The 27487-nt window shown below is 38.4% G+C and overlaps 1 protein-coding gene across 3 annotated transcripts in view; it reads right to left on the bottom strand.

Annotated features, from left to right (window-relative positions):
• Window positions 1-369: 369 nt before the first annotated feature.
• The window catches only part of LOC114686211 (vomeronasal type-2 receptor 116-like), a 47546-nt gene continuing 20428 nt past the window's right edge, over window positions 370-27487 (bottom strand). The window contains exons 4-7 of one of the 3 annotated variants that reach the window (XM_037198248.1): window positions 13376-13600; window positions 12487-12610; window positions 9700-9702; window positions 370-1247 (exon numbers count right to left, since the gene is read on the bottom strand). In XM_037198248.1, coding sequence (XP_037054143.1) covers window positions 370-1247; window positions 9700-9702; window positions 12487-12610; window positions 13376-13600 — 1230 coding nt within the window. Of the gene's footprint in view, window positions 1248-9699; window positions 9703-11339; window positions 11343-12486; window positions 12611-13375; window positions 13601-27487 lie in introns of all 3 variants that reach the window. The other 2 variants (XM_028860866.1, XM_037198249.1) reach the window with 2 other exon arrangements.

Genomic DNA, 27487 nt, shown 5'->3' on the forward strand with positions numbered 1-27487 from the left:
TATTAATGATTCCTCCCATTCAACATATACACTTAGAACCAAGCAATCAAGCCATCTACAAAGTAGTCCCAACCTGAAACTCAGAGAACATTGAAGAAGGAAGCAATACCTTGAGAGCCAGAAGATGAGGGAGATTCCAATGAGAATATGTCTACTATGAATAGCAGAATGTATACAATAAAGTCTCACCACAATACCATCAAAATATAAGATAAACAAAGATGACATTATAAAGCCTCATAAACTGGATGGGAAAATGATGAAAGCTGGAAATGGAAGAGATGGTCACCCCAAGGAAATGGAACAGAGATATTTTAAGTAAAATCTAAAATCTTAAAACTATGAATAAAGTGATCTATCCCTGAACTTTTAAAGAGAATTTAAATCTGGTCTTATCAAAATAACATAACATTTTGGGACAAAGATGCACCCTAACAACCCTGCACTGGAGGCCAGGATAGAGAAGACCTCCACAGCCACCATGACCTTCCCCTTTGTGCTGTGGTAGACAGGAAGGAAGGTGACCCAGACACTGCAGAACACCAGCATGCTGAAGGTCAGAAATTTAGCTTCATTGAATCTGTCAGGAAGATTCCAGGCCAAAAAGGCCACAGTGAAGCTTCCCAGAGCTAAGGAGCCCAAATATCCCAACATAAAATGGAATGCAATGACTGAGCCTTTGTTGCACACAATGATGATCTGTCCGTGTTCAGAGTGTGTATCTGTGTCAATAAATGGAGGGGATGTTACCAGCCATATTCCACAGAGAATGCATTGGACCATGGTACAGATGGGAATGACAAATTTAGGTGCCCTTGATACCAGCATCCCTCTCATCCTTTTTCCTGGAGTAGTGAGCTTGAAGGCCAAGACAACAGTAATAGTCTTAGCCAAGACAGTAGACACAGCCACTGTGAAAAAGACTCCAAATGTGATCTGCTGAAAGATGCAGGTGACTATGTGGGGATGCCCAATGAAGAGCAATGAGCAGAGGAAACATATGGTGATAGAGATGAGTAGGATGTAGCTGAGAATGCGGTTATTGGCCTTCACAATGGGAGTATCATTGTACTTCACAAAAGCACCAACGACAAGAGCTGTGAGGGCAGAGAAGCACAGGGACATGCAGGCCAGAGTCATCCCCAATGGGTCTTCATATGCTAGAAAGGAGACATGTCTTTGCAGGCAGTGTGTGTGCTCTGTGTTGGAATACTGATCCTCCAGACAGTGCACACATTGCTCCATATCTGCAGAAGGAAATTAACAACAAATTCTCCTAAAATTTCATCATTATATTCTTAATCTTTTAGTATCTGTATTAATCAGAGGATACCTCACTAACTGTTTTGGTTTTCAATAACAATTTTTTCCTTGTTGCTGTATGGAGCAGTGAGGTCAGGCTGCTTTGTAGCAATCCATCGTTGGTGATGAAACTTGCCACCTTCATGATAAACAGGAGCTTCTTACTCCTGTTTATCAATTTCCATATGTATGAAAACTTTTAAAAATAAGAAAAATACTTGGCTTGTTAGGTCTTATAAGTGGTAATAAAAATAGCTTAAATGAGTTAATTACTCAGATATTATATTTATTGTGTACAGATCTGTGTACTGTGAATGTGTGGTGGTTAAAGTGAGAGTGTTCCTATATGGTCATAGATTTGATTGCTTGGTCACTAGGGAATGGCCCTATTTGAAAATACTAAAATATGTGTTCTTATTGAAGTAGGTGTGACCTTGTTAGGAGAAGTTTGTCACTGAGGATGGGCTTTCGGTTTTCAAATCTCAAGCCAACCCCAGTGTCTCTCCCTACATGCTCCTGAGGATCTGGATGTAGAACACACATCTACTACTCTGGAAATGTGTGTGTCTCTGTTCTGACATGTTCCCTGACATTATGACAATGGATTAAAACTGCAAGCAAGCCCCAATTAAATTATATATATATATATATATATACGTATATATATATATATGTATATATATATATATACGTATATATATATATATATATATATATATATATATATATTGTCATGGTTACGGTGTCTCTTCACTCTAATATAACAGACACTAAGAGAAAAATATTTGTTGTTGCCAGAATGTGGACTTTGGATCTATGGATTAGAAAAGCAGTTGAATGTTTTAAGTAAGGCTTAATGGGCCATACTATTGGAAGCATTGAAGGCAGCCCTGGGGGATATTTGAACAGTGGGAACCTCTGAAACTCAAGTAGTTTCATAGACATAAAAATTAGTAAAAGGTTCATAGACTGTTACTTTAATATTTTGACTAAGAATGTGGTTCCTTTTTGCCCTGGTCCAAAAATATGCCTGAAGCCAAATTGAAGAGTTCTGAATTAAGAAAATTGAGGAAATTTTACGATAGCCTAGTCTTGACTTCCATATAGCGTTATTAGTTTTCACTCTTATTCAAATCTGTAATGAAAAAGAGCTAGATGAGCATGGAAAAATACTAAACAAATAGTTTGAGAAGAAAAGGAGCACCAGGAAGTGTAATGGAGGTAATTGCAGAGGTTAAAGAGATAAAAAGTTTAAAGAAAGCCTGATGATAAATGAAATAAAGGGAATGGCAACATCAGGGCAAGACTACTGAGCTAAGCTTCCAATTTGTGAAATAAAATACATAAGGTTCCAGTGAAAGAAATCATCAAAAATAAAAATTGGGTAAAACTGTATTTGAACAAGGGGGCCAAGTTCCAAACCTAGTAAGCAGAAAACATTGGAAGAGTTGGTCAAATGGTTCTGGCTTTGAGCAAAAGATAGAAGAAGGTGGATGTGGAATCTCCACCTCCATGATTAAATAAAGCCACTAGGACAGGTATATGTCCAAGGTGCCCATGCATGGGGGCCAAAAGATGCCATTGGGTGAAGTGGGTGAAAGCTCAGATTTCAATGGAGATCCCAAGATGTTGGAGATGCCAGAGTCATGGGGTACCTGCCAAGATACCTGCAGACAGGATGTTGTACTAGCCCAAAAGAGAGTAGTTTGTTCCAATCAACAAAACAGAAAGGTGTTGGAGATCTGAAGAGTGCTTTACAAAACAGACATGGAGATGCAGAATTTGGACTTCTGGACTTTTGAAGTTTGACTAAATGCATTTTAAATTATGATGTTCTTAAAAGCCAAGGCGGACCAAGGACTGTTACTTGGTGGTTTCAGTGAGAATGACCCCCATAGGCTTGTAGATTATTATGCTTGTACACCATGGAGAGGCATGATTGAAAAGAATTGAGTGATTTATTCGTGTTGGAGTACATGTGACACTTTTGGAGGAAGTGTGTCACTGACGATGGATGGGCTTTGGTTTCTCAAAAACACAAGCAGCCCCACTGTCTCTCTCTTCCTTCTGCCTGAATATCTGAAAAGAGAACACTCAGATACTTCTCCAGAACCATACCTGCCTGTGTGCCACTGGGCTCATTGTAATTACAATAATGGATTAAACCTCTGATAGCATAAGTGAGCCAGAATTAAATGCTTTTCTCAAAAAAAAATTTATGTTCATGGTGTCTCTTCATAGCAATAGAACACTAAGACAGCATGTCCAGATCACAAAGGCAGCTGATATAATATTATGTATGTACATTTTGCCTGTGCCCTTGGTCTGTATCTTCATACAGAGTCAATAATTGACAATTATCTCAGGTACATAATGTTTGCATAAAACAATATTCGATTAAAGAAGCTGTACTCTGGTGCAACAAAATGCCCTTCACTTTTAATTCATAACATCAACAATTAACATAAATATTTGGGAAAAAGGGACATTTACATTTTCCATTATGTTTTATTCCTATGATGTCTGGTGTATGCTATAAATTCACATTTACATTTGTTCTTGACACTACTCACTTGTGTATTAGAAGAAAAAAGAAAATCTAAACTAATCATGAATTTTGAATAAGTTACAACATAAAAATATAGATAGTTTTCAACATTGTATTTAAAATTCATACATATAATGTATTTGGATTTAATCTACCTCCCTAGTCATTTTGCTATTGATTTGAGAATGGAGTAGACATGTCAATGTGTTTCAAGTGAGGCTAATGCTGGTACTGAAGGGAGAAATGAAGGGGACATTATTAATTTTAAACTAAAATAAATTTAAATTAAATATATTCTTACGTTTATATGGTATATATACATGTGTACATATCATTTTATGTGTAAGTGATTTTTGCATGTCAGTGTGAGCACACATGCATTTCTGCATGCATTTGCAGTTCAATCGGATGTTTTTCCTCAGTTCCCTCTCTTTTGTGTAGTCTTTTTTTTAGTGGATTCTTTTTTTGGAGCCAGGGCTTCTCTGTGTAGTTTTGGTGCCTGTCCTGGATCTTGCTCTGTAGACCAGGCTGGCCTCAAACTCATAGAGATCCCCCTGGCTCTGCATCCTGAATGCTGGGATTAAAGGCATGTGCCACCACTGACAGGCTGGGTAGTCTCTTTTTGTTCCCAACTACACATTCCAACCTAGATGCTGTGCAAGATGATGTATATTCTGAGTACTTTCCTTATCTCTTGGTAGGATGTGATTGCTGAAGAACACTATCACATCTTTGGGTGTATTCTTGGGGTCTGAACTCTTTCTAAACATTTCACAATAATTGCTTTGTTCTGAAAGCTATTCTCCAAGGTCTTAAATATATTTCATTAAACAACAATAGTCTGAACCTCTCTCTGGTCCTCATCAGTGACAAGCTATGTGCCTCGTAGACAATAATGTGGACTGGCTGATCCTGTTTTAATTTCAATTGGTACAAATGGTTAAGGAAGATTACACATATGGATAGCACTACTGTGTTCAAACATTTACAAAGTATTTGTTTTTCATTAAACATTTTTTTGCAGTGAGTAATGCTTCTCCCACCCAGAGAGTCCTGCCTCTAGGATTCAGGCTCTGGGACAGAGTCAGTCCCTGTGTACCCCTACCCAACTATGCCCCAGCTGCTAGCCAGCAGGGAAAACTCCTGCAGGAAGGCCACCCTACAAAAACCCCCATATGACCCTGCAATCTACAAGAAACACACCCTACCACAATACCCATCAACCTGTGACTCCAGTAACTTCCTGAGACATGGAAAAAAACTGTAAGCTCTCATTAAATCAAGAGACACTTCCTGAAACACAGAATCTGTCAGCTCTGACTAGACCAAGAGTCCTGATAAGACCAAGAGTGGCTCCCTGAGCCATGGAATCAGCTAGCTTGGATTGGACAAGGAGCAGCTACCTGAGATACAGAATGTGCCAGCTCTAATTAGACCAAGAGGTAAGATTGGACCAAAAGGGCCCCCCTGAGACACAGACACAACAAGCACAGATTGGACCAATAGCAGCTCACTCAGACACAGGCACCTCTTGCACATATTGGAGGATGAGGTAGGTAGACTCCAGTGCAAAAATACATATAAAAGTATAAAGAGCAACATGGCATCAATAGAACCTAGCCCTTCTACAACAGCAAGAACTGAACGTCACAATGTAGAAGCAGAAGAAAGCCACTTTATGAATAACTTCATGATGATATTAGAGGCCTTTAAAGAGCAAGTAAAAATTCCCTTAAAGAAATTGAGGAAAGACAAACAAATTTGGAAGAAATCAATAAATCCCTTAAAGAAAGCCAAGAAAACCAGGTAAAAACCAATTAAGCATGTGAAGGAAACAGTTTAAGACCCAAAAGTGAAATAGAAACAATGAAGAAGACACTAACAGAGTGAATGCTGGAAATAGAAATTTTGAGTAAATGAACAGGAAACACAGATGCAAACATAACTAACAAAATACAAGAGATGGAAGAGAGAATCTCTGGTGTAGAAGATACAATAGAGGAAATAGATTCATTAGTTAAAGAAAATACCAAAGCCAAAATAGTCATAACAAAAAATGTCTAGGAAATTTTGGGCATGATGGAAAAGCCAAACCTAAGAATAATAGAGATAGAAGAAAGAGAAGAATACCAACTCAAAGGCACAGAAAATATATTCAACAACATCAGGGAGAAAAACTTTCCCAACTTAAAGAAGGAAATACCTATGAAGATACAAGAAGCCTATAGAACACCAAACAGACTAGACCCCCAAGAAAGTCCCCTTGCCACATAATAATTAAATGACTAAACCTACACAATAAAGAAATAATATTAAGAGCAGCAAAGAAAAATGGCCAAGTGACTTCTAAAGGCAGGCTCATTACAATAACACCTGACTACTCAATGGAGACTCTGAAAACCACAAGGTCCTGGACAGATGTAATGAAGACACTCAGAGATCATGAAGGCCAGCCTAGACTAATATATCCAGCAACACTTTCAATCACAACAGACAGAGTGAGCAAGACATTCCAAGACCAAAACCAGTTTTAAACAATAGCTATCCACAAATCCATCCCTATAGAAAGCACTAGAAGAAAAATTCTAACCTAAGAAAGTCAGATACACCCATGAAAACACAGGCAATAGATAATCCCACAGCAGTAAACCTCAAAGAAGAGAAATACGCACAAACCATCACCAAAAGATAACAGGAATTAACAATCACTGGTAATTAATATCTTTTAATATCAATGGACTTAATTCACCTATAAAAAACATAGGCTAACAGAGTGGATAAGAAAGTAGGACCCAACTTTTTGCTGCATACAAGAAACACACATCAACTTCAAAGACAGAAACTACTTCGGAGTAAAAGGCTCAGAAAAAACTTTCTAATCAAATGGACATAAAAATCAAGCTGGTGTAGGTACCCTAATATCTAACAAAATAGACTTCAAACTGAAATCAATAAAAGGAGATCGAGAATCACATTACATCTTCATCACAGGAATGATCCACCAAGATGAAGTTTCAATTCTGAACATTCATGCCCCAAATATAAGGGCATCCAAATATGTCAAAGAAGCATTACTAAATCTTAAATCACACATCAAACCCCACACATTAATAGTGCGAGACTTCAACACCCCACTCTCGCCACTGGACAGATCTGCAAGCTTGAATTTTAACATAGAAATAAGGGACTTAGCAGATATTATGACTCAAATGCCCTTAATAGATATCTACAGAACATTTTGTCCTAAAAAAATGAATATATCTTCTCAGAATGCCATGGAATGTTCTCTAAAGTTGACCACACAATCTTTAACAAAGCAATTCTCAGTGCATACAAAAAATTGGAATAACCTTCTGTATTCTATTGGACCACCATGGGAAAAATGAGATTTCAACAACAACAAAAATTACAGAAGGTCTACAATCTCATGAAAACTGAATAATGCTCTACTGAATCACCAATGGGTAAAGAAATAAAGAAAGAAAGAAATTAAAAACTTTCTAGAATTCAATGATAATGAATGTACTACATACCCAAATTTATGGGACACTGTGAAAGCAGTGCTAAGAGGAAAATTCATAACACTAAATGCCCACATGAAGAAGGTGGAGAAATCCCATATTAGTGACTTAATGGCATACCTAAAATCTCTAGAACAAAAAGAATCAAACTCATCCAGGAGGAATAGATGCCAGGAAATAATCAAATTGAGAGCTGAAATCAATAAAATAGAAACAAAGGAAATAATACAAAGAATCAATGAAACAAATAGTTGGTTCTTTGAGAAAATCAACAAGATATACAAGCCCTTATCCAAATTAACCAAAGGGTAGAGAGAGAGCATCCATATTAACAAAATCAGAAATGAAAAGGGAGACAAAACAAGAAACAATGAGAAAATTCAGAATATCATCAGGTCATACTTCAAAAAACTATTCTCCACAAAATTGGAAAATATAAAAGAAATGGACAATTTTCTGGATAGGTACCACATACCAAAATTAAACCACGACCAAAGAAACAATTTAAATTGACCAATAAACCCTAAGGAATTAAAAACAGTCATTAAAAGTCTCCCAACCAAAAAGAGCCCAGGACCAGATGGTATCAATGCAGAATTCTACATTATCTTCAAAGAAGAGTTAATACCAATACTCCTCAAATTGATCCACACAACAGAAACAGAAGAAACATTACCAAACTTTTTTTATGAGGCTACAGTTACTCTGATTCCCAAGCAACACAAAGATGCAACAAACAAAGAGAATTACAGACCAATCTTCCTCATGAACATTGATGCAAAAATACTCAATAAAACATTGGCAAACAGACTCCAAGAACACATCAAAAAAATTATCCACCATTATGGTGATATTTCATTTGGCTGAAATGTGATTTTATTTGTATATTAATAAATAAAGTTGCCTGGTGGTCAGAGCTAATATCAAGCCATAGCAGAAGTGGTGGCACACGCATTTAATCCAATCCCATGGCAGGCATAGTCTGTGTGTTCAAGGACATAGCCAGCTGAGAGACAAGCCTTTACCCTCAATTCCAACCATAGAGACCCGGACGTCTGTGTAGACAGGCAGTGATGATGAATGAGGTCATGTGGTTGTGTTTACAACCAATGAGAAGGCAGAACAGAAAGTCAATAAGAAGACAAACACATAGGAAGTAGGTCTCTTTCTTAGTAGAAGGATGGCAGTGGCAACAGTGATAAGGAGGCAGTTTTAGTCTCAGCTATTAGCTACTACTCTGACTTCTTGGGCTCTTAACTCTGCATTTGGCTCTGTGTTTCTTATTTAATAAGACTGTTACATCTACACACCATGATCAAGCATGTTTCATCCCAGAGATTCAAGGAAGGTTTAACATACAAAAATCTGTCAATGTAATAAACGATATAAACAACCTGAAAAAAAAAAAGAAAAGCACATGGTCATTTCATTAGATGCCAAAAAGGCCTTTGACAAAATCCAACACCCCTTCATGATAAAGATCTTAGAAAAAAAAAGAATACAATGAACATACCTAAACATAATAAAAGCAATTTACAGCCAGTCAAAAGCCAACATCAAATTAAATAGAGAGAAACTCAAAGTGATTCCACTAAAATCAGGAACAAGAAAAGACTGTCTTCTCTCACCATATTTATTCAATATAGTACTTGAAGATCTAGCTAGAATAATAAGACTACAAAAGGATATCAAGGGGAAACAAATTGGAAAGAACGAAGTCAAACTTTCACTATTTGTAGATGATATGATAGTATATATAGAGACCCCAAAAATTCTATCAGGGAACTCCTATAGCTGATAAACACCTTCAGTAATGTGACAGGATACAAGAGTAACTCAAAAAATCCAGTATCCCTACTATATATAAATGATAAATGGACTGAGAAAGAAATCAGCAAAACATCACTCTTTACAATAGCCACAAATAATTTAAAATACCTTGGGGTAACTGTGGTGGTATTGTGTTCCCCAAAATATTGTGCACCCTAATAAACTCATCCGGGGTCAGAGACAGAACAGCCACAATATTAAACATAGAGGACAGGCAGTGGTAGCACACACCTTAAATCCCAGCACTTGCAAGGCAGAGCTAGGCAGAAATCCATGTGTTCAAGGATACAGCCAAGCATGGTGACTCACACCTTTAATCCCAGAAAGCGAGCCTTTAATCCCAGGGAGTGGTGGTAGAAAGCAGAAAGGTATATAAGGCGTGAGGATCAGAAACTAAAAGCATTTGGCCTGGTTAAGCATTCAGGCTTCTGAGCAGCAATTCAGTTGAGACCCATTCTGGATGAGGACTCAGAGGCCTCCAGTCTGAGGAAAAAAGACCAGCTGAGGATCCGGCAAGGTGAGGTAGCTGTGGCTTGTTCTGGTTCTCTGATCTTCCAGTGTTCACCCCAATACCTGGCCCGGGTTTGATTTGATTAATAAGACTCTCTAAGATTCCTGCTACAGGTAACTATAACTAAGCAAGTGAAAGACCTGTATGATAAGAACTTTAAGTCCCTGAAGAAAGAAATTGAAGAAGATCTCAGAAAATAAAAAGAGCTCCCATGCTCATGGATATGTAGGGTTAACATAGTAAAAATGGCAATTATACCAAAGGCAATCTACAGAATCAATGCAATCCCCATCAAAATACCAACACAGTTCTTCATAACCTGGAAAAGACAATACTCAAAATCATTTGGGAAAAAAGAACACCCAGGATAGTGAAAATAAACCTGTACAACAAAGCCACTTCTGGAGGCATCACCAGTCCTGACATCAAGCTCTACGATAGAGTTATAGTAATAAAAACAGTTGGGTATTAGCATTAAAAACCAACATGTTAACCAATGGAATCAAACTGAACACCCTGACACTAACCCACACACCTATAAACACCTGATAGGTGTGTTTTTTACAAAGAAGATAAAACTGTACAATGGAAAAAAGAAAGCATCGTCAACAAATGCTGCTGGCATAACTGGATGTCAACATGCAGAAGGTTGCAAATAGATCCATATCTATTGCCATGCATAAAACTCAAGTCCAATGTGGATCAAAGATCTGAACATAAATCCAGTTACACTGAACCTGATAGAAGAGAAAGTAAGACATAGTCTTGAATGCATTGACACAGGAGACCACTTCCTAAATATAACACGAGCAGCACAGATACTGAGAGCAACAATTAATAAATGGGACCTCGTGAAACTGAGAAGCTTCTATAAGGCAAAGGATACAGTAAATAAGACAAAAACACAGCCTACAGAAAGGGAAAAGATTTTCACCAACCCCACACCTGACAGAGGGCTGATCTTCAAAATAAATATATATTTTTTAAAAAACTCAAAAAACTAGTCATCAAAATAACAAACAATTCAATTTAAAAATGGGCTATAGAGCTAAACAGAGAATTCTCAAAGGAAGAATTTCAAATGGCTGAAAGACATTTAAGGAATTGCTCAACATTCATAGTCATCAGTGAGATTCAAATCAAAATGACTCTGAGATACCATTTTACACCTGTCAGAATGGCTTAGATAAAAAACACTGAAGACAGGTTATGTTGGAGAGGATATGGGGCAAGGGAAACATTCCTCCACTGCTGGTGGGAGTACAAACTTGTACAGCAACTTTGGAAATCAGTGTGGTAGTTTCTCAGAAAATTGGGAATTAATCTCCCTCAAGACTCAGCAATAACACTCTTGAGCATATACCCAAGGAATGCTCAATCATACTACAGGGACACATGCTCAACTGTGTTCATAGCAGCATTATTCATAATAACCAGAACCTGGAAACAACATAGATGCCCCTCAACTGAAGAATTGACTAAAAAAATGTGGTACATAAACACAATGGAGTACTACTCAGCAAAGAAAAACAATGAGATCATGAAATTTGCAGGCAAATGGGTGGAAATAGAAAATATCATTCTGAGTGAGGTAATCCAGACTCAGAAGGACAAACATGGTATGTACCCACTCAAAAGTGTACACTAGAAGTAAAGCAAAGGATAACAACCCACAACTCCAGAGAAGCTAACTAACAAGGAAGACCCAAAGAGGGAAACATGGATCATACTGGGAAAGGGAAATAGATGAGATCTCAATCAGTGAAATGGATGTGAGAGTTGGACAATGTAGGGTAGGGCATGGGGAATGAGAACATAAGGGAATGGGATGTCGAGGTGTAACAGGGATGGAGTGGGAAAGCAATGAGAAAGATACCATGATGGAGGGAGATATTATTGGTATAGGAAGAAACTCATTGCTAGGGAAGTTGCCAGGAATCCCCAAGGATATCCCCAGCTTGGACTACTAGAAATAGTGGAGAGTGTGCCTGGACTGAACTGGCTTGCCCCAGAGATCAGACCAGTTAATACCCTGTCATCACAGAGCTTTTCTCTGATGATTTGTGGAGGCAGATGCAGAGCTCCAGGAGTCCAGTTGGAGAGTGAAGAGGGATTCTATGAGCAAGTGCATTATGATCAGGATGGGGAAACCTGCAGAGATTACCAAACCAAACTAGTGGGAACTCATGAAAGCTGAATCAATGGCTGTGGAGCCTGCATGGGACTTGAATAGGCCCTTTATATGGTGAGACAATTGTGTAGCATGATTTACTGGGGGGGGGGCGGGCATGGCTGTAGAATCAGAATCCATCCCTGGTGCATGAAGGGGCTTTCTGGAGCCCACTACCTATGATGGGACAAATGGTACAGCCTTGACACAGGGGGAAGGGCTTGGACTTGCCTCTGCTGGATGTGCCTCCCCCTGGGAGGTCTTGCCTTCTTGTGCAAGGGAATGGTGTATGGTTGGGGGGGTGAAGGGGTGGGAGGAGGGAAGAGGGGGATCTCTCATTAGTGTGTAAAATGAAAAAAAATTCTTAATGAAAAGAACATTTTTTGGAAAATATGAAATCTGTAGCCTTCATTGTGTAAGCAACATGTGCTGTTTAAAGAAGACAGTTCAATTTCATTACAGAGTTCATACTATGATTGATATCAGGAAAATCATTAAATTAAAATCACATATTTTATGTCTTTAGTTTCCTTCCAGGAACTTTCTAGTTTTGAAAAGAAAAGATATTCAGTTTCAGCAATTTCTTCTGCACACAAATACATACCTGTCTCATTGGAAACCTCATTCTCTGGGCACCAGGCACAATCAAAGCAGCAGTCTGCTGTTTCTTTCTGATGAAATTTCCTGAATCCAGGAGTGCACGTCACACTGCATGTAGAAGTTGGAACCTGAGGCAAACAAGATAACAGGCAAAGATACAAATATTCTTCTATTATCATATATTATATATCAGATTCAGGTATCTGAGTATTTTCTATAAACCTGCAGTGAAATTGAAAGCCATGTAATATTTAGTACACTGAGTAACATTGTATGTATAATGTTTAATTATAAGGATTAGAAATTATTTCTTCCCTGATTGAAATGATCCAAAATGCATGATTAGCAGACATGCATTGCTGCTGAAGGGCTTAAAAATCAAAATCAAGGATTATGACTTGGATGGGAGAGAAAACAGGGTGGAATAATGTAGAGTCATGGAATGAAGAAAACAAAGGATGTTGCAGGAGACTGTTACAGGCTTAATTTTTAAGTTAAAATAAAAGTTTAGGATACGAAAAAATGTTTCTGGAAACAATTGCATGTTGTCCTTGATTAAGCTATAAAGATGTTCACACAGAATCACAAAATTTTATGATTTATATCTAGTTACAAAATTTGAATAATCTAAAAATTTTTTATTTTGTATACCTGTTTCTGTGGTGTGAGGTGAATTGAGATATGCTCTAGGTATCCATGGATACCAAAAGGGGTGTATCCCTATGACCTAGACTTATAGGAAGTTGTGAACCATCAAACACAGATGCTGTGTGAATTGAGCTTGGACCATTCCCAAGAGCAGTGATTGTTGTTAACCACCAAGCCATCATTCTGATCCCACAAATTTTTATAACACACATGTACTACAAAGAATGAAATGATGGTGTACACACCAGTGTTGCTCCCATGGTCTGCTCTAAGTCTTTAGAAATGTACAGTTGTTGGCTCTGTGGGAAATAGGAGGAATAACCTCCTATTTTAACCTTTAATCCAAAACCTTGTGGGAAATTCCAAATGTTGTAAATGTCATAGTCCGCACACAGTTTTCCTCTCAGATTCATGTCCACCAGCTCTCCAATAGGGTTAGTAAATACCCTGCTCTTCAGCAAAGAAGCCATCTAAGTGAGATGCATCATTAAATGATTACATATGCTCCTCCAGTAAGGCAAAGTGACATTGTTAATGAACTGTAATTTTCAATGTTTTCCAGAAAAGGCAACTATATTAGATATCCTATCTAGTGAAATACAAGATATCTCATGGGTAATTAAATTTTGTTATACTTCATATGCATTTTTCTTGGTGGAAATAGAAGAAATATTATCAAATAATTAATAACTTAGTGAAAGAGACCTGAACATTTATTACTTGCATGAAAAATGTCCAAAGGGATGATTTTACATGAGTGTGGGGCAAATAATTTGTGTGTGTGTGTGTGTGTGTGTGTGTGTGTGTGTGTGTGTGTAGCAAAAATTAATTTTACAAAAAGAGTAGATGTAAAATTAAGAAATGAGTAGACTGGAAGTTTATGAAAGGAATATAGGGAATGCATATCATGCAAATACAACATACATATATGAGATAAAAATAAAATTATTAACACCAAGCAGTGTTAATATACTACATCCTTAATTGATACTTCATATAAATAATTATTTATGACATTTATCAACACATATTTTGCATCTCTAGAAAGAAATTCTCTTCTAGTTGTCACTTAATGATTTTATGATAAAATTTTCAGTTACTATTTCCAATGTTGAATTCATTCATGAAAATGTTGAGACAGGCCAGTCCCCGGTAACCCCCAACTGTGCCCCAGTGGCTGGCCAACAAGGAAAACTCCCTGTGACCAGGCTCCCCAACCAAAACCCCTCCATTGGACCCTGCAATCTACAAAACCCAAGCCTTACACCAATATCCATCTGCCTGTGACCCCAGTAATTTCCTGAGACAAGAAATCTGCCAGCTCACATTGGACTAAGAGCTCTCATTGGACCAAGAGTGGCTTCTGGAGACAGAGAATCCACCAACTCTGACTGGAACAAGAACCCTGATAAGACCAAGAGTGACTCCCTGAGTCACAGAATCAGCTAGTTGGGATTGGGCCAAGTGCAGCTCCATGATATTCAGAATCTTCCAGCTACAATTAGACAAAGAGCTAAGATTGGACCAAAAGGTGCCCCCTGAGATACAGACACAAGCACAAAGTGGACCAATAGCAACTTTCTCAGACCACAGGCACCTCTTGCACCTATTAGAGGAAGAGATGGGCAGACGTCAATGCAAAACTACATACAACATAAAGAGCAATATGGTGGCACCAGAACCTAGCCCTCCTCCAAGAGTAAGATCTGAACATTACAATATAGAAGAAGCAGAAGAAAGTGACCTTAAAAACAGCTTCATGAAGATGCTAGAGGCCTTTAAAGGAAAAATGAAAAATTCCTCAAAGAAACTGAGGAAACGACAAACAAAAGTTGGAAGAAAACAAAAAAATCCCTTAAAGAAAGCCAAAAATAACATGAAAAAGCAATTAAACATGTGAAGAAAAGAGTTCAAGACTGAAAAGGGAAATAGAAACAATGAAGAAGACACAAACAAAGGATGCTGGGAATAGAAAATCTGAGTAAATGAACAGGAAACACAGATGCAAGCATAACCAACAGAATAAAAGAGATGGAAGACAGGATCTCTAGTATAGAGGATACAATAGAGGAAATAGATTCATCAGTCAAAGAAAATATCAAAGCCACAAAAATCATAACACAAAATGTCCAGGAAATCTGGGACACCATGAAAAGGCCAAATCTAAGAATAATAGGGATAGAAGAAAGAGAAGAATACTAACTTAAAGGAATAGAAAATGTATTCCAAAAATCATGGAAGAAAACTTTCCCAACTTAAAGAAGGAAGTACCTATGACGATACAAGAAGCCTATAGAACACCAAACTGACTACAGCCCCCCAAAAGTGCCCTCGCCACATAATAATTAAACAACAGAACATATAGAATAAGGAAAGAAAATTAAGAGCAGCTAAGGAAAAAGGCCAAGTGACCTATAAAGGCAGACCCATTAGAATAACACCTCACCTGACTTCTCAATGGAGACTTTGAAAACCACAAGGTCCAAATATGGTATGTACTCATTCATAGGAGGGTGCTAGATGTGGAACAGGGATGACTAGACTGCTACTCACATCACCAGGGAGGCTACCTAGAAAACAGGATCCCAAGAAAGCCACAGGGATTCCCCAATAGAGGAGAAATGGATGAGATCTACATGAACAACCTGGACATGAGTGGGAGTAATGAAGGGCGAGGGTCGAGGGAAAGAGAGCCTGTGGGAGCGTGAGATCCCAGCTGGATCAAGAAAAGAGAGGGAGAACAAGGAATAGGAGACCATGGTAAATGAAGACCACATGAGAAAAGGAAGAAACAAAGTGCTAGAGAGGCCCACAGAAATCCACAAAGATATTCCCACAATAGACTGCTGGCAATGGTTGAGAGACAGCCGGAACTGACCTACTCTGGTGATGGGATGGCCAAACACCCTAATTGTCATGCTAGAAACCCCATCCAAGGACTGAGAATCTGGATGCAGAGATCCACAGCTAGGCCCCTGGGGGAGCTCCAGGAGTCTAATTAGCAAGAAAGAGGGGGGTTTATATGAGCGAGAATTGTTGAAACCAAGGTTGGATAAAGCACAGGGACAAATAGCCAAATGAATGGAAACACATGAACTATGAACCAAAGGCTGAGGGGCCTCTAACTGGATCAGGACCTCTGAATAGGTGAGACAGTCGATTGGCTTGATCTGTTTGGGAGGCATCCGGGCAGTGGGACTGGGTCCTATGCTCACTGCATGAGTTAGCTGTTTGAAACCTGGGGCTTATGCAGGGACACTTGGCTCAGTCTGGGAGGAGGGGACTGGACCTGCCTGGTCTAAGTCTACCAGGTTGATCTCAGTCCTCGGGGGAGGCTTTGCCCTGGAGGAGGTGGGAATTGGGGTGTGGGCTGGGGGGAAAGGAGAGGGGGGCAAGAGCGGGGAGAACAAGGGATATGTAGAACTGAATGGTATTGTAAAATAAAATAAAAGGGGAAAAAAAGAAAGGCACAAGGTCCTAGACAGATGTAATGAAGACACTAAGAGATCATGGAGGCCAGTCTAGACTAATATACCCAGCAAAACTTTCAATCACCATAGACAGAGTGAACAAGACATTCCAAGACAAAACCAGATTTAAACAATAGCTATCCACACATCCATCCCTATAGAAAGCACTAGAAGAAAAGCTCCAACCTAAGGATATTAGATACACCCACGAAAACACAGACAATAGATAACCCCACAGCAGTAAACTTCAAAGAAAAAAAATACACACAAACAATCACCAAAAGATAACAGGAATTAACAATCACTGGTCATTAATATACCTTAATATCAATAGACTTAATTCACCTATAAAAAGACAAAGGCTAACAGAGTGGATAAGAAAGTAGGACCCATCTGTCTGCTGCATGCAAGAAACACACCTCCACTTCAAAGACAGATACTACCTCAGAGTAAAAGGCTTGGAAAATTCTTTCCAATCAAACTGACTTAAGAAGCAAGCTGGTTATATCTAACAAAATAGACTTCAAACTGAAATCAATCAAGAGAGATCGAAATAGACATTGCATACTCATCACGGGAATAATCCACCAAGAAGAAACTTCAACTCTGAACATTTATGCCCCAAATAAAAGGGTACCCACATATGTGAAAGAAACATTACTACAGCTTAAATCACACATCAAACCCCACACATTAATAGTGGGAGACTTTAACCCCACTCTCACCACTGGACAGATCTGACAGATCAAAATATAACAGAGAAATAAGGGACCTAACTGATGTTATGACTCAAATGGATTTAATTGATATATACAGAACAGTCCACCCTAACAAAAAATAATAAACCTTCTTCACAACATCCCATGGTACTTTCTCTAAAAATTGACCACATACTCAGTCAAAAAGCAAATATCATTAGATACAAAAAATTGGAATAACTTCCTGTATTCTATCAGAACACCATGGCTATCAGAACACATGTTATATTTCAACGACAACAAAAACTACAGAAAACCTACAATCTCATGGAAACTGAATAATGCTCTACTGAATCACCAGTGGGTAAAGGAAGAAATAAAGGAAGAAAGTAAAGATGTCCTACAGTTCAATGAAAATGAATGTACTACATACCAAAGTTATGGGACACTATGGAAGCAGTGCTAATAGGAAAATTCATAGCACTATATGCTCACATAAAGGAGTAGGAGAAATCTCACATTAGTGACTTAACAGCACACCTGAAACCCCTAGGTCAAGAAGAAGCAAAGTCACCCAGGAGGAATAGATGCCAAGAAATAACAAATTGATAACTGAAATCAATAAAATAGAAACAAAGAGAACAATACAAAGAATCAAGGAAACAATGTGTTGGGTCATTGAGAAAATCAACAAGATAGACAAGCCCTTATCCACACTAACAAAAAGGCAGAGAGAGAGCATCCAAATTAACAAAATCAGAAATGAAAAGTGAGGTATAACAACTGACGGCAAGGAAATCCAAACAATCATAAGGTTATATTTCAAATAACTATACTGCACAAAATTGGAAAATCTAAAAGAAATGGACAATTTTCTATATAGGTACCACATACCAGAGATAGGTACCATATCAAGACTAGATGAACAATTGAAATACACTAATAACCCATAAGGAAATAGAAACGGTCTTCAAAGTCTTCCCAAAAAAAGCCCAAGAACAGATGGTTTCCATGCAGAATTCTACCAGATTTTCAAAGAAGAGTTAATATGAATACTCTTTAAACTGTTTCACACAATAGAAACAGAAGAAATGTTACCAAACTTTTTTTTGTGAGGCTACAGTTATTCTGACTCCCAAGCAACACAAAGATGCAACAAAGAAAGAGAATTACAGACGAATCTCCCTCATAAACATTGATGCAAAAACACTTAATAAAAAATTGGCAAACCAACTCCAAGGACACAGCAAAAACATTATCCACCATGATCAAGTAGACTTCATCCCAGAGATGCAAGGATGGTTCAACATATGAAAATCTATCAATGTAATCCACCATATAAACAAACTGAAAATAAAACACATGATCCTTTCATTAGATGCTGAAAAGGCCTTTGACAAAATCCAACACCCCTTCATGATAAAGGTCCTGGAGAGATCAGGAATACAGGGAATATACCTAAACATAATTAAATTTACAGCAAGCCAACAGCCAACATCAAATTAAATGGAGAGAAACTCAAAGTGATTCCACTAAAATCAGGAACAAGAAAAGGCTGTCTGCTCTCACCATATTTATTCAATATAGTACTTGAAGATCTAGCTAGAGCAATAAGACTACAAAAGGATATCAAGGGGAAACAAATTGGAAAGAACGAAGTCAAACTTTCACTATTTTCAAATGATATGATAGTATACATAAGTGACCCCAAAAATTCTACCAGGTAACTCCTATATCTGATAAACATCTTCAGAATTATGGCAGGATACAAGATTAACTCAAAAAATCAGTAGCCCTCCTATATACAAATGATAAATGGGCTGAGAAATAAATCAGCAAAACATCACCCTTTACAATAGCCACAAATAATTTAAAATACCTTGGGGTAACTCTAAGACCAGCATGATGAGCATGTTAAGTCTCTGAAAAAAAGAAATGGAAGAAGATCTCAGGAAATAAAAAGATCTCCTATGCTCCTGGATAGGTAGGATTAACATAGTAAAAATGGCAATCATACCAAAAGCAATCTACAGAATCAATGCAATCTCCATCAAAATCCCAACACAATTGTTCACAGGCCTGGAAAGAACAATACTCAACTTCATTTGGAAAAACAGAAAACCCAGGATATCTAATAGATTCCTGTACAACAAAACCACCTCTGGAGGCATCACCAGTCCTAACATTAAGCTCTACTATAGAGCTATAATAATAAAAACAGCTTGTTGATGGCATAAAATCTGACATGTGGATCAATGGAATCAAATTGAACACCCTGGCATTAACCCACACAACTGTGAACACCTGACTTTTTACTAAGAAGCCAAAACTGTACAATGGAAAAAAGAAAGCATCTTCGAGAAATGCTGCAGGCATCACTGGATGTAGAAGATTGGAAATAGATCCACATCTATTGCCATGCACAAAATTCAAGGCCAAGTAGATCAAAGACCTCAATATAAAACCAGTTACACTGAACCTTATAGAAGAGAAAGCAGGAAATAGTCTTGAATGCATTGGCACAGGAGACCACTTCCTAAATATAATATCAGTAGCACAGACACTGAGAAAAACAATTAATAAATGGGCACTCCTGAAACTGAGAAACTTCAATAAGGCAAAGGACACAGTAAAAAAGACAAAATGACAGTCTACAGAATGGGAAAAGATTTTCACCAACCTCCACATCTGACAGAGAGCTGATCTCCAAAATATATAAAGAACTCAAGAAACTAGATATTAAAATAACAAAAAACCCAATTAAACAATGGGCTATAGAGCCAAAGGGAGAATTCTCAAAGAATTTCAAATGGCTGAAAGACATTTAAGGAATTGCTCAGCATCCCTAATTATCAGGGAGATGCAAATCAAAATGACTCTGATATACTATCTTACACTTGGCAGAAGGGCTAAGATCAAAGGCACCGCAGACGGGTTCTGTTGGAGAGGATATGAAACAGGGGGAAACACTCATCCACTGTTGGTGGGAGTGCAAACTTGTACAACCACTTCAGAAATCAGTATGTTGGTTTCTCAGACAATTGAGAATCAATTTACCTCAAGACCCAGCTATACCACACTTGGGCATATACCCAAGGAATACTCAATCATACCACAGGGACACATGCTTACCTATGTTCATAGCAGCATTATTCATAGCAGTCAGAACCTGGAAACAACCTAGTTGCCCCTCAACTGAAGAATTGATTAAGAAAATGTGGTACATACACACAAAGAGTACTACTCCGCACAGAAAAACAATGATACCATGAAATTTGCAGGCAAATGAATGGAATTAGAAAATACCATCCTGAGTGAGGTAACCCAGACTCATGACAAGCATGGTATGTATCCACTCATCAGTAGATACCAGATGTAAAGCAAAGGGTAATCAGGCAACAACCCACAACTCCAGAGAAGCTAACTTACAGGGAAGACACAAAGAGGGATTCATGTACTGCCCTGGGAAGTATAAATAGATGATATCTCCATGAGTAAACTGGGGATGAGAGGTGGGCAATGGAGGGTAGGGAAAAGGGAATGAGAGCATAAGGGAATGCGATGGTTGAACTGGAACAGAGAAGGAGGGGAAATGCAAGAAAAGAGATACCATGATAGAGAGAGACATCATGGGGATAGAGAAAAACCCTGTGCTAGGTAAGTTATGAGAAATCACCAAGGATGACCCCAGCCTGGGCTACTAGCAATAGTGGAGAGAGTGCCTGAATGGAACTGGCTCACCCAGAGTTCAGACCAGTGAATACCCTAAATGTCATCACAGAACTTTTCTCCAAGGACTGATGGAAACTGATGCAGAGATCCATAGCCAGTCACTAGACAGAGCTCCAGGAGTCCAGTCAAAGAGAGAGACAAGGAATTCTATGAGCAAGTGCATCAGGACTATGATGGGGAAACACGCAGACAGCAGACATGACCAAACCAAACTAGAGGGAACTCATGAAAGTTGGATCAAAGGATGTGGAGCCTACATGGGACTTGACTAGGCCTTTTGCATGGTGAGACAGTTGTGTAGCTTGATCTACTGGGACACCTCATGCAGCCTCGAGGCTGGGGGGGCAGGTTGGACTTGCCTCTACTGAATGTGGGAGGGAGTGAGGGATGGGTTGGGATGGGAGTCTGGGGCAATCAGAGGAGGGAAGAAGGGGATCTTTGGTGTGTAAAATGAATGAAAAAAAAATTTCTTAATCAAAAAATATTAAAAAACTGTTGAAACACATTCTCACAAAAATAACTGATTTTCATACAAAAAGTTGACATCCATTGAATGTTAATCATGTGACATTTATTTACCAACATGAAAGTTTCATATTAGGGAGTTCTGTGGAATAGAAATCTGTGTATTGAGAGAACAGTCCCTGACAAATACATATGAACATTTGTGGGGACATTTAAAAATATCATGATTGGGCCCTTAAACAGATCCTTGGGACACAGCTCATCTCCGGGAACCCCTGCTCAACTCTGTCCCAGTTGTTGGCCAGCAGGCAGGGCACCTAGGGAGGGCCCGCTCCTCACCAAGACCCCCTACCAGACCCTGCAATCTACACGCCCTGCCCCCATACCCATCCATCTGAGAACCCAGCCACTTCCTGAAACATGGAAAGCAAACCAATAGCTCTCATTGGACCAAGAGACCAAGAGTGACTTTCTGAGACATAGAATCTGCCACCAAGAGAGATTTCCTGAAACACGGAATCTGTCAGCTCTGACTGGACCAAGAGCCCTGAGAAGACCAAGACCAGCTCCATGAGTCACAGAATCAACAAGCTTAGGTTGACCCAAGAAGAGCTCCCTGAGACACAGAATCTGCCTGCTCCAATTAGACCAAGAACTAAGATTGGACTCAGAGGGGCCCCCTGAGACATAGACACAACAAGCACAGAGTGGACGAATAGCAACTTGCTCAGACACAGGCACCTGTTATACCTATTAGAGAAGGAGATGGGCAGACATCAAGAAAAAATACATAAAACAACATAAAGAGCAATACAGCATCACCAGAACCTAGCCCTCTTCCAAGAGTAAGACATGAACATCACAATTTACAAGAAACAGAAGAAAGAGACCTTAAGAATAGCATCATGAAGATGATAGAAGCCTTTCAAGAAAAATGAAAAATGAAATTGAGGAAAAGACAAACAAAAATTGGAAGAAATAAATAAAAATAGAGGAAAACAAATAAAAATTGGAAGAAATCAATAAATTCCTTAAAGAAAGCCAAGAAAACCATGAAAAAGCAATTAAACATGTGAGGAAAGAGTTCAAGACCTGAAAAGGGAAAAAGAAACAATGACACAAACAGAGGAAATACTGGAAATAGAAAATCTGAGTAAATGAACAGGAAACACAGATGCAAGCATAACCAACAGAATAAAAGAGATGGAGAGCTCCCATGCTGCCCCCGACTTCCCTTCTGGGCCAGAGAGACTTCCGGTGTAGATAAGAGCTTCCATCCTGCCCCAGAGTTTCCATTTGGACAAGAGAACTCCCATCTGGACAAGAGAGAGAGAATTCCTGAATCTGTCAGCTCTTTCTGAACCAAGTACACTGATAAGACCAAGAAGGAACCACAAGGAGATGGGCAGACGTCAAGGCAGAAGTACATACAACAAAATGAAGAGTAATACAGCATCACCAGAACCTAGGCCGCCTCCAACATCTAGACCTGAACATCAAAAATTGGAAGAAGCAGAAGAAAGTAGCCTTATGAGTAACATCATGAAGAAGTTAGAGGCTTGTGTAGAGGAAAAGAAAAGAAAATTGGAAGAACACTGTAAACAACTAGAGGAAAGGGCAAACAAATTAGAAGAAAACAATAAAGTCCTGCAAGAAAACAATAAAGTACTGAAAGAAAATCATGAAAAAGCAATGAAACAAATAAAGGAAACAGTCCAAGACCTGAAAAGGGAAATTGAAAAAATAAAGAAGACACAAACAGAGGGAATGCTGGAAATAGAAAACCTGAGTAAAAGATCGGGAACTTCAGATGCAAGTATAACCAACAGAATGCAAGAGATGGAAGAGAGGATCTCTGACATTGAAGATACAGTAGAAGAAATAGTTTCACCAGTCGAAGGAAACACTAAAGCCAACAAAGTCATGAACCAAAATGTCCAAGAAATTTGGGACACCATGAAAAGACCAAACCTACGAATTATAGGGATAGAAGAAGGTGAAGAATACCAACTCAAAGGCACAGAAAATATATTCAACAAAATTATAGAAGAAAACTTTCCCAACTTAAAGAAGGAAATGACTATAAAGATACAAGAAGCCTATAGAACACCAAACAGACTAGACCCCCCAAAAAAGTCCCCTCGACACATAATAATTAAACAACTAAATGTACAGAACAAAGAAAGAATATTAAGAGCAGCAAAGGAAAAAGGCCAAGTGACCTATAAAGGTAAACCCATCAGAATAACACCCGATTTCTCAATGGAGACTTTGAAAGCCAGAAGGACCTGGACAGATGTAATGCAGACACAAAGAGACCGTGGATGTCAGCCCAGACTAATATACCCAGCAAAACTTTCAATCATCATAGATGGAAGGAACAAGACATTCGAAGACAAAGCTAGATTTAAACAATACCTATCCACAAACCCAGCCCTACAGAAAGCACTAGAAGGAAAATTCCAACCGAAGGAAGTCAGATACACACTCGACAACACAGGCAATAGATAAAGCCACAACAATAAACCCCAAAGAAGAGAAGTACACACACACTACCACCAAAAATAACGAGGATGAACAATCACTGGTAGTTAATATCCCTTAATATCAATGGACTTAATTCACCTATAAAAAGACATAGGCTTACAGAATGGATAAGAAAGCAGGACCCAACTTTCTGCTGCATACAAGAAACACATCTCAAATTCAAAGACAGACACTACCTAAGAATAAAAGGCTGGGAAAAGACTTTCCAATCAAATGGTCTTAAGAAACAAGTGGGTGTAGCCATCCTGATATCCAACAAAATAGACTTCAAACTAAAATCTATCAAAAGAGATCAAGAAGGGCATTACATCCTCATCACAGGAATGTTCCACCAAGATGAAGTTTCAATTCTGAACATTTATGCCCCAAACACAAGGGCACCCACATATGTAAAAGAAACATTACTAAAGCTTAAACCACATATAAAACCCCACACATTAATAGTGGGAGATCTCAACACCCCACTTTCACCACTGGACAGATCTCCCAAATCGAAACTTAACAGAGAAATAAAGGACTAACTGATGTCATGACCCAATTGGACCTAATAGATATCTACAGAACATTCCATCCTTACAAGAAAGAATATACCTTCTTCTCAGCACCCCATGGAACTTTCTCTAAAATCGACAACATACTTGGCCACAAAGCAAATCTCAACAGATACAAAACAATTAGAATAACCTGTGTTCTATCAGACCACCATGGTTTAAAGTTAGATTTCAACAACAACAAAAACTACAGAAAACCTACAATCTCATGGAAACTGAATAATGATCAACTGAATCACCAATGGGTTAAGGAAGAAATAAAGAAAGAAATTAAAGACTTCCTAGAGATCAATGAAAATGAAGACACCACATACCCAAACATATGGGACACTATGAAAGCAGTGCTAAGAGGGAAATTCATAGCACTAAATGCCCACATAAAGAAGTTGGAGAAATCCCACACTAGTGACTTAATAGCACACCTGAAAGCTCTAGAACAAGAAGAAGCAAAGTCTCCCAGGAAGAATAGACGCCAGGAAATTATCAAAGTGAGAGGTGAAATTAATAAATTAGAAACTAAGAGAATAATACAAAAAATTAATGAAACAAAGAGTTGGTTCTTTGAGAAAATCAACAAGATAGACAAGCCCTTATCCAAACTAACCAAAAGACAGAGAGAGAGAATCCAAATCAAAAAAATCAGAAATGAAAAGGGGGACATAACAACAGACATTGAGGAAATCCAGAGAATTATAAGGTCATATTTCAAAAACCTCTACTCCACAAAACTGGAAAACCTAAAAGAAATGGACATTTTTCTGGATAGGTACCACATACCTAAGTTAAATCAAGACCAGATAAACTATTTAAATAGTCCAATAACCCCTAAGGAAATAGAAACAGTCATTAAAAGTCTCCCAACCAAAAAAAGCCCAGGACCAGATGGTTTCAGCGCAGAATTCTACCAGATCTTCAAAGAAGAGTTAATACCAATATTCTCTAAATTGTTCCACATAATAGAAACAGAAGGAACATTACCAAAGTCCTTCTATGAGGCTACAATTACCCAGATTCCTAAACCAAACAAGGATGCAACTAAGAAAGAGAACTACAGACCGATCTCCCTCATGAACATTGATGCAAAAATACTCAATAAAATACTGGCAAACAGACTCCAAGAACACATCAGAACAATTATCCACCATGATCAAGTAGGCTTCATCCCAGGGATGCAAGGGTGGTTCAACATACGAAAGTCCATCAATGTAATACACCATATAAACAAACTCAAAGAAAAAAACCACATGATCATCTCACTAGATGCAGAAAAGGCATTTGACAAAATCCAACACCCCTTCATGATAAAAGTCTTGGAGAGATCAGGAATACAGGGAACATACCTAAACATAATAAAGGCAATTACAGCAAGCCAACAGCCAACATCAAATTAAATGGAGAGAAACTCAAAGTAATTCCATTAAAATCAGGAACGAGGCAAGACTGTCCACTCTCCCCATACTTATTCAATATAGTACTTGAAGTTCTAGTCAGATCAATAAGACAACATAAGGAGATTAAGGGGATACAAATTGGAAAGGAAGAAGTCAAGCTTTCCCTATTTGCAGACGACATGATAGTATACTTGAGTGACCCCAAAGATTCCACCCAGGAACTGATAAAGCTTATAAACACCTTCAGCATCATAGCAGTATACAAGATCAACTCAAAAATATCAGTAGCCCTCCTATATAAAATGGACAAAGAAGATGAGAAGACAATTAGAGATACATCACCCTCTACAATAGCCACAAATGACATAAAATACCTTGGGGTAACACTAACCAAGCAAGTGAAGGACCTACATGACAAGAACTTTAAGTCCCTGAAGAAAGAAATTGAAGAAGATTCAGAAAATGGAAATATCTCCCATGCTCATGGATAGGCAGGGTTAACATAGTAAAAAATGGCAATCTTACCAAAAGCAATCTACAGATTCAATGCAGTCCCCATCAAAATACCAACACAATTCTGCACAGACCTGGAAAGAATAATATTCAACTTCATATGGAAAAACAAAAAACCCAGGATAGCCAAAAGAATTCTGTACAATAAAACAACCTCTGGAGGCATCACAATCCATGACTTCAAGCTCTACTATAGAGCTACAGTAATAAAAACAGCTTGGTATTGGCATAAAAACCGACATGTGGACCAATGGAATCGAATTGAAGACTCTGACATTAACCCACACACCTATGGACATATAATTTTTGACAAAGAAGCCAAAAGTGTACAATGGAAAAAAGGAAGCATCTTCAACAAATGGTGCTGGCATAACTGGATATGAACGAGTAGAAGGCTGCAAATAGATCCAATTCTGTCACCATGCACAAAACTTAAGTCCAAGTGGATCAAGGACCTCAACATAAATCCAGCTACTCTGAACCTGCTAGAAGAGAAAGTAGGAAGTAGTCTTGAACTCATTGGCATAGGAGATCACTTCCTAAATATAACACCAGTAGCACAGGCACTGAGACAAACAATCAATCAATGGGACCTCTTGAAACTGAGAAGCTTTTGTAGAGCAAAGGATACAGTCAACAAGGCAAAGTGACAGCCTACAGAATGGGAAAAGATCTTCACCAACCCCACATGTGACAGAGGACTGATATCCAGAATATATAAGGAACTCAAGAAATTAGACATCAAAACGACCAACAGTACAATTGAGAAATGGGCTTTAGAACTAAACAGAGAATTCTCAACAGAGGAAACTCAAATGGCTGAAAGACATTTAAGGAATTGCTCAACATCCCTAATCATCAGGGAAATGCAAATCAAACAACTCTGAGATACCACCTTACTCCTGTCAGAATGGCTAAGATCAAAAACACTGAAGACACTTTATGCTGGAGAGGATGTGGAACTAGGGGAACTCTCCTCCACTGCTGGTG

The sequence above is a fragment of the Peromyscus leucopus genome, chromosome 22 (assembly GCF_004664715.2).
Source record: "Peromyscus leucopus breed LL Stock chromosome 22, UCI_PerLeu_2.1, whole genome shotgun sequence".
Classification (NCBI taxonomy): domain Eukaryota; kingdom Metazoa; phylum Chordata; class Mammalia; order Rodentia; family Cricetidae; genus Peromyscus; species Peromyscus leucopus.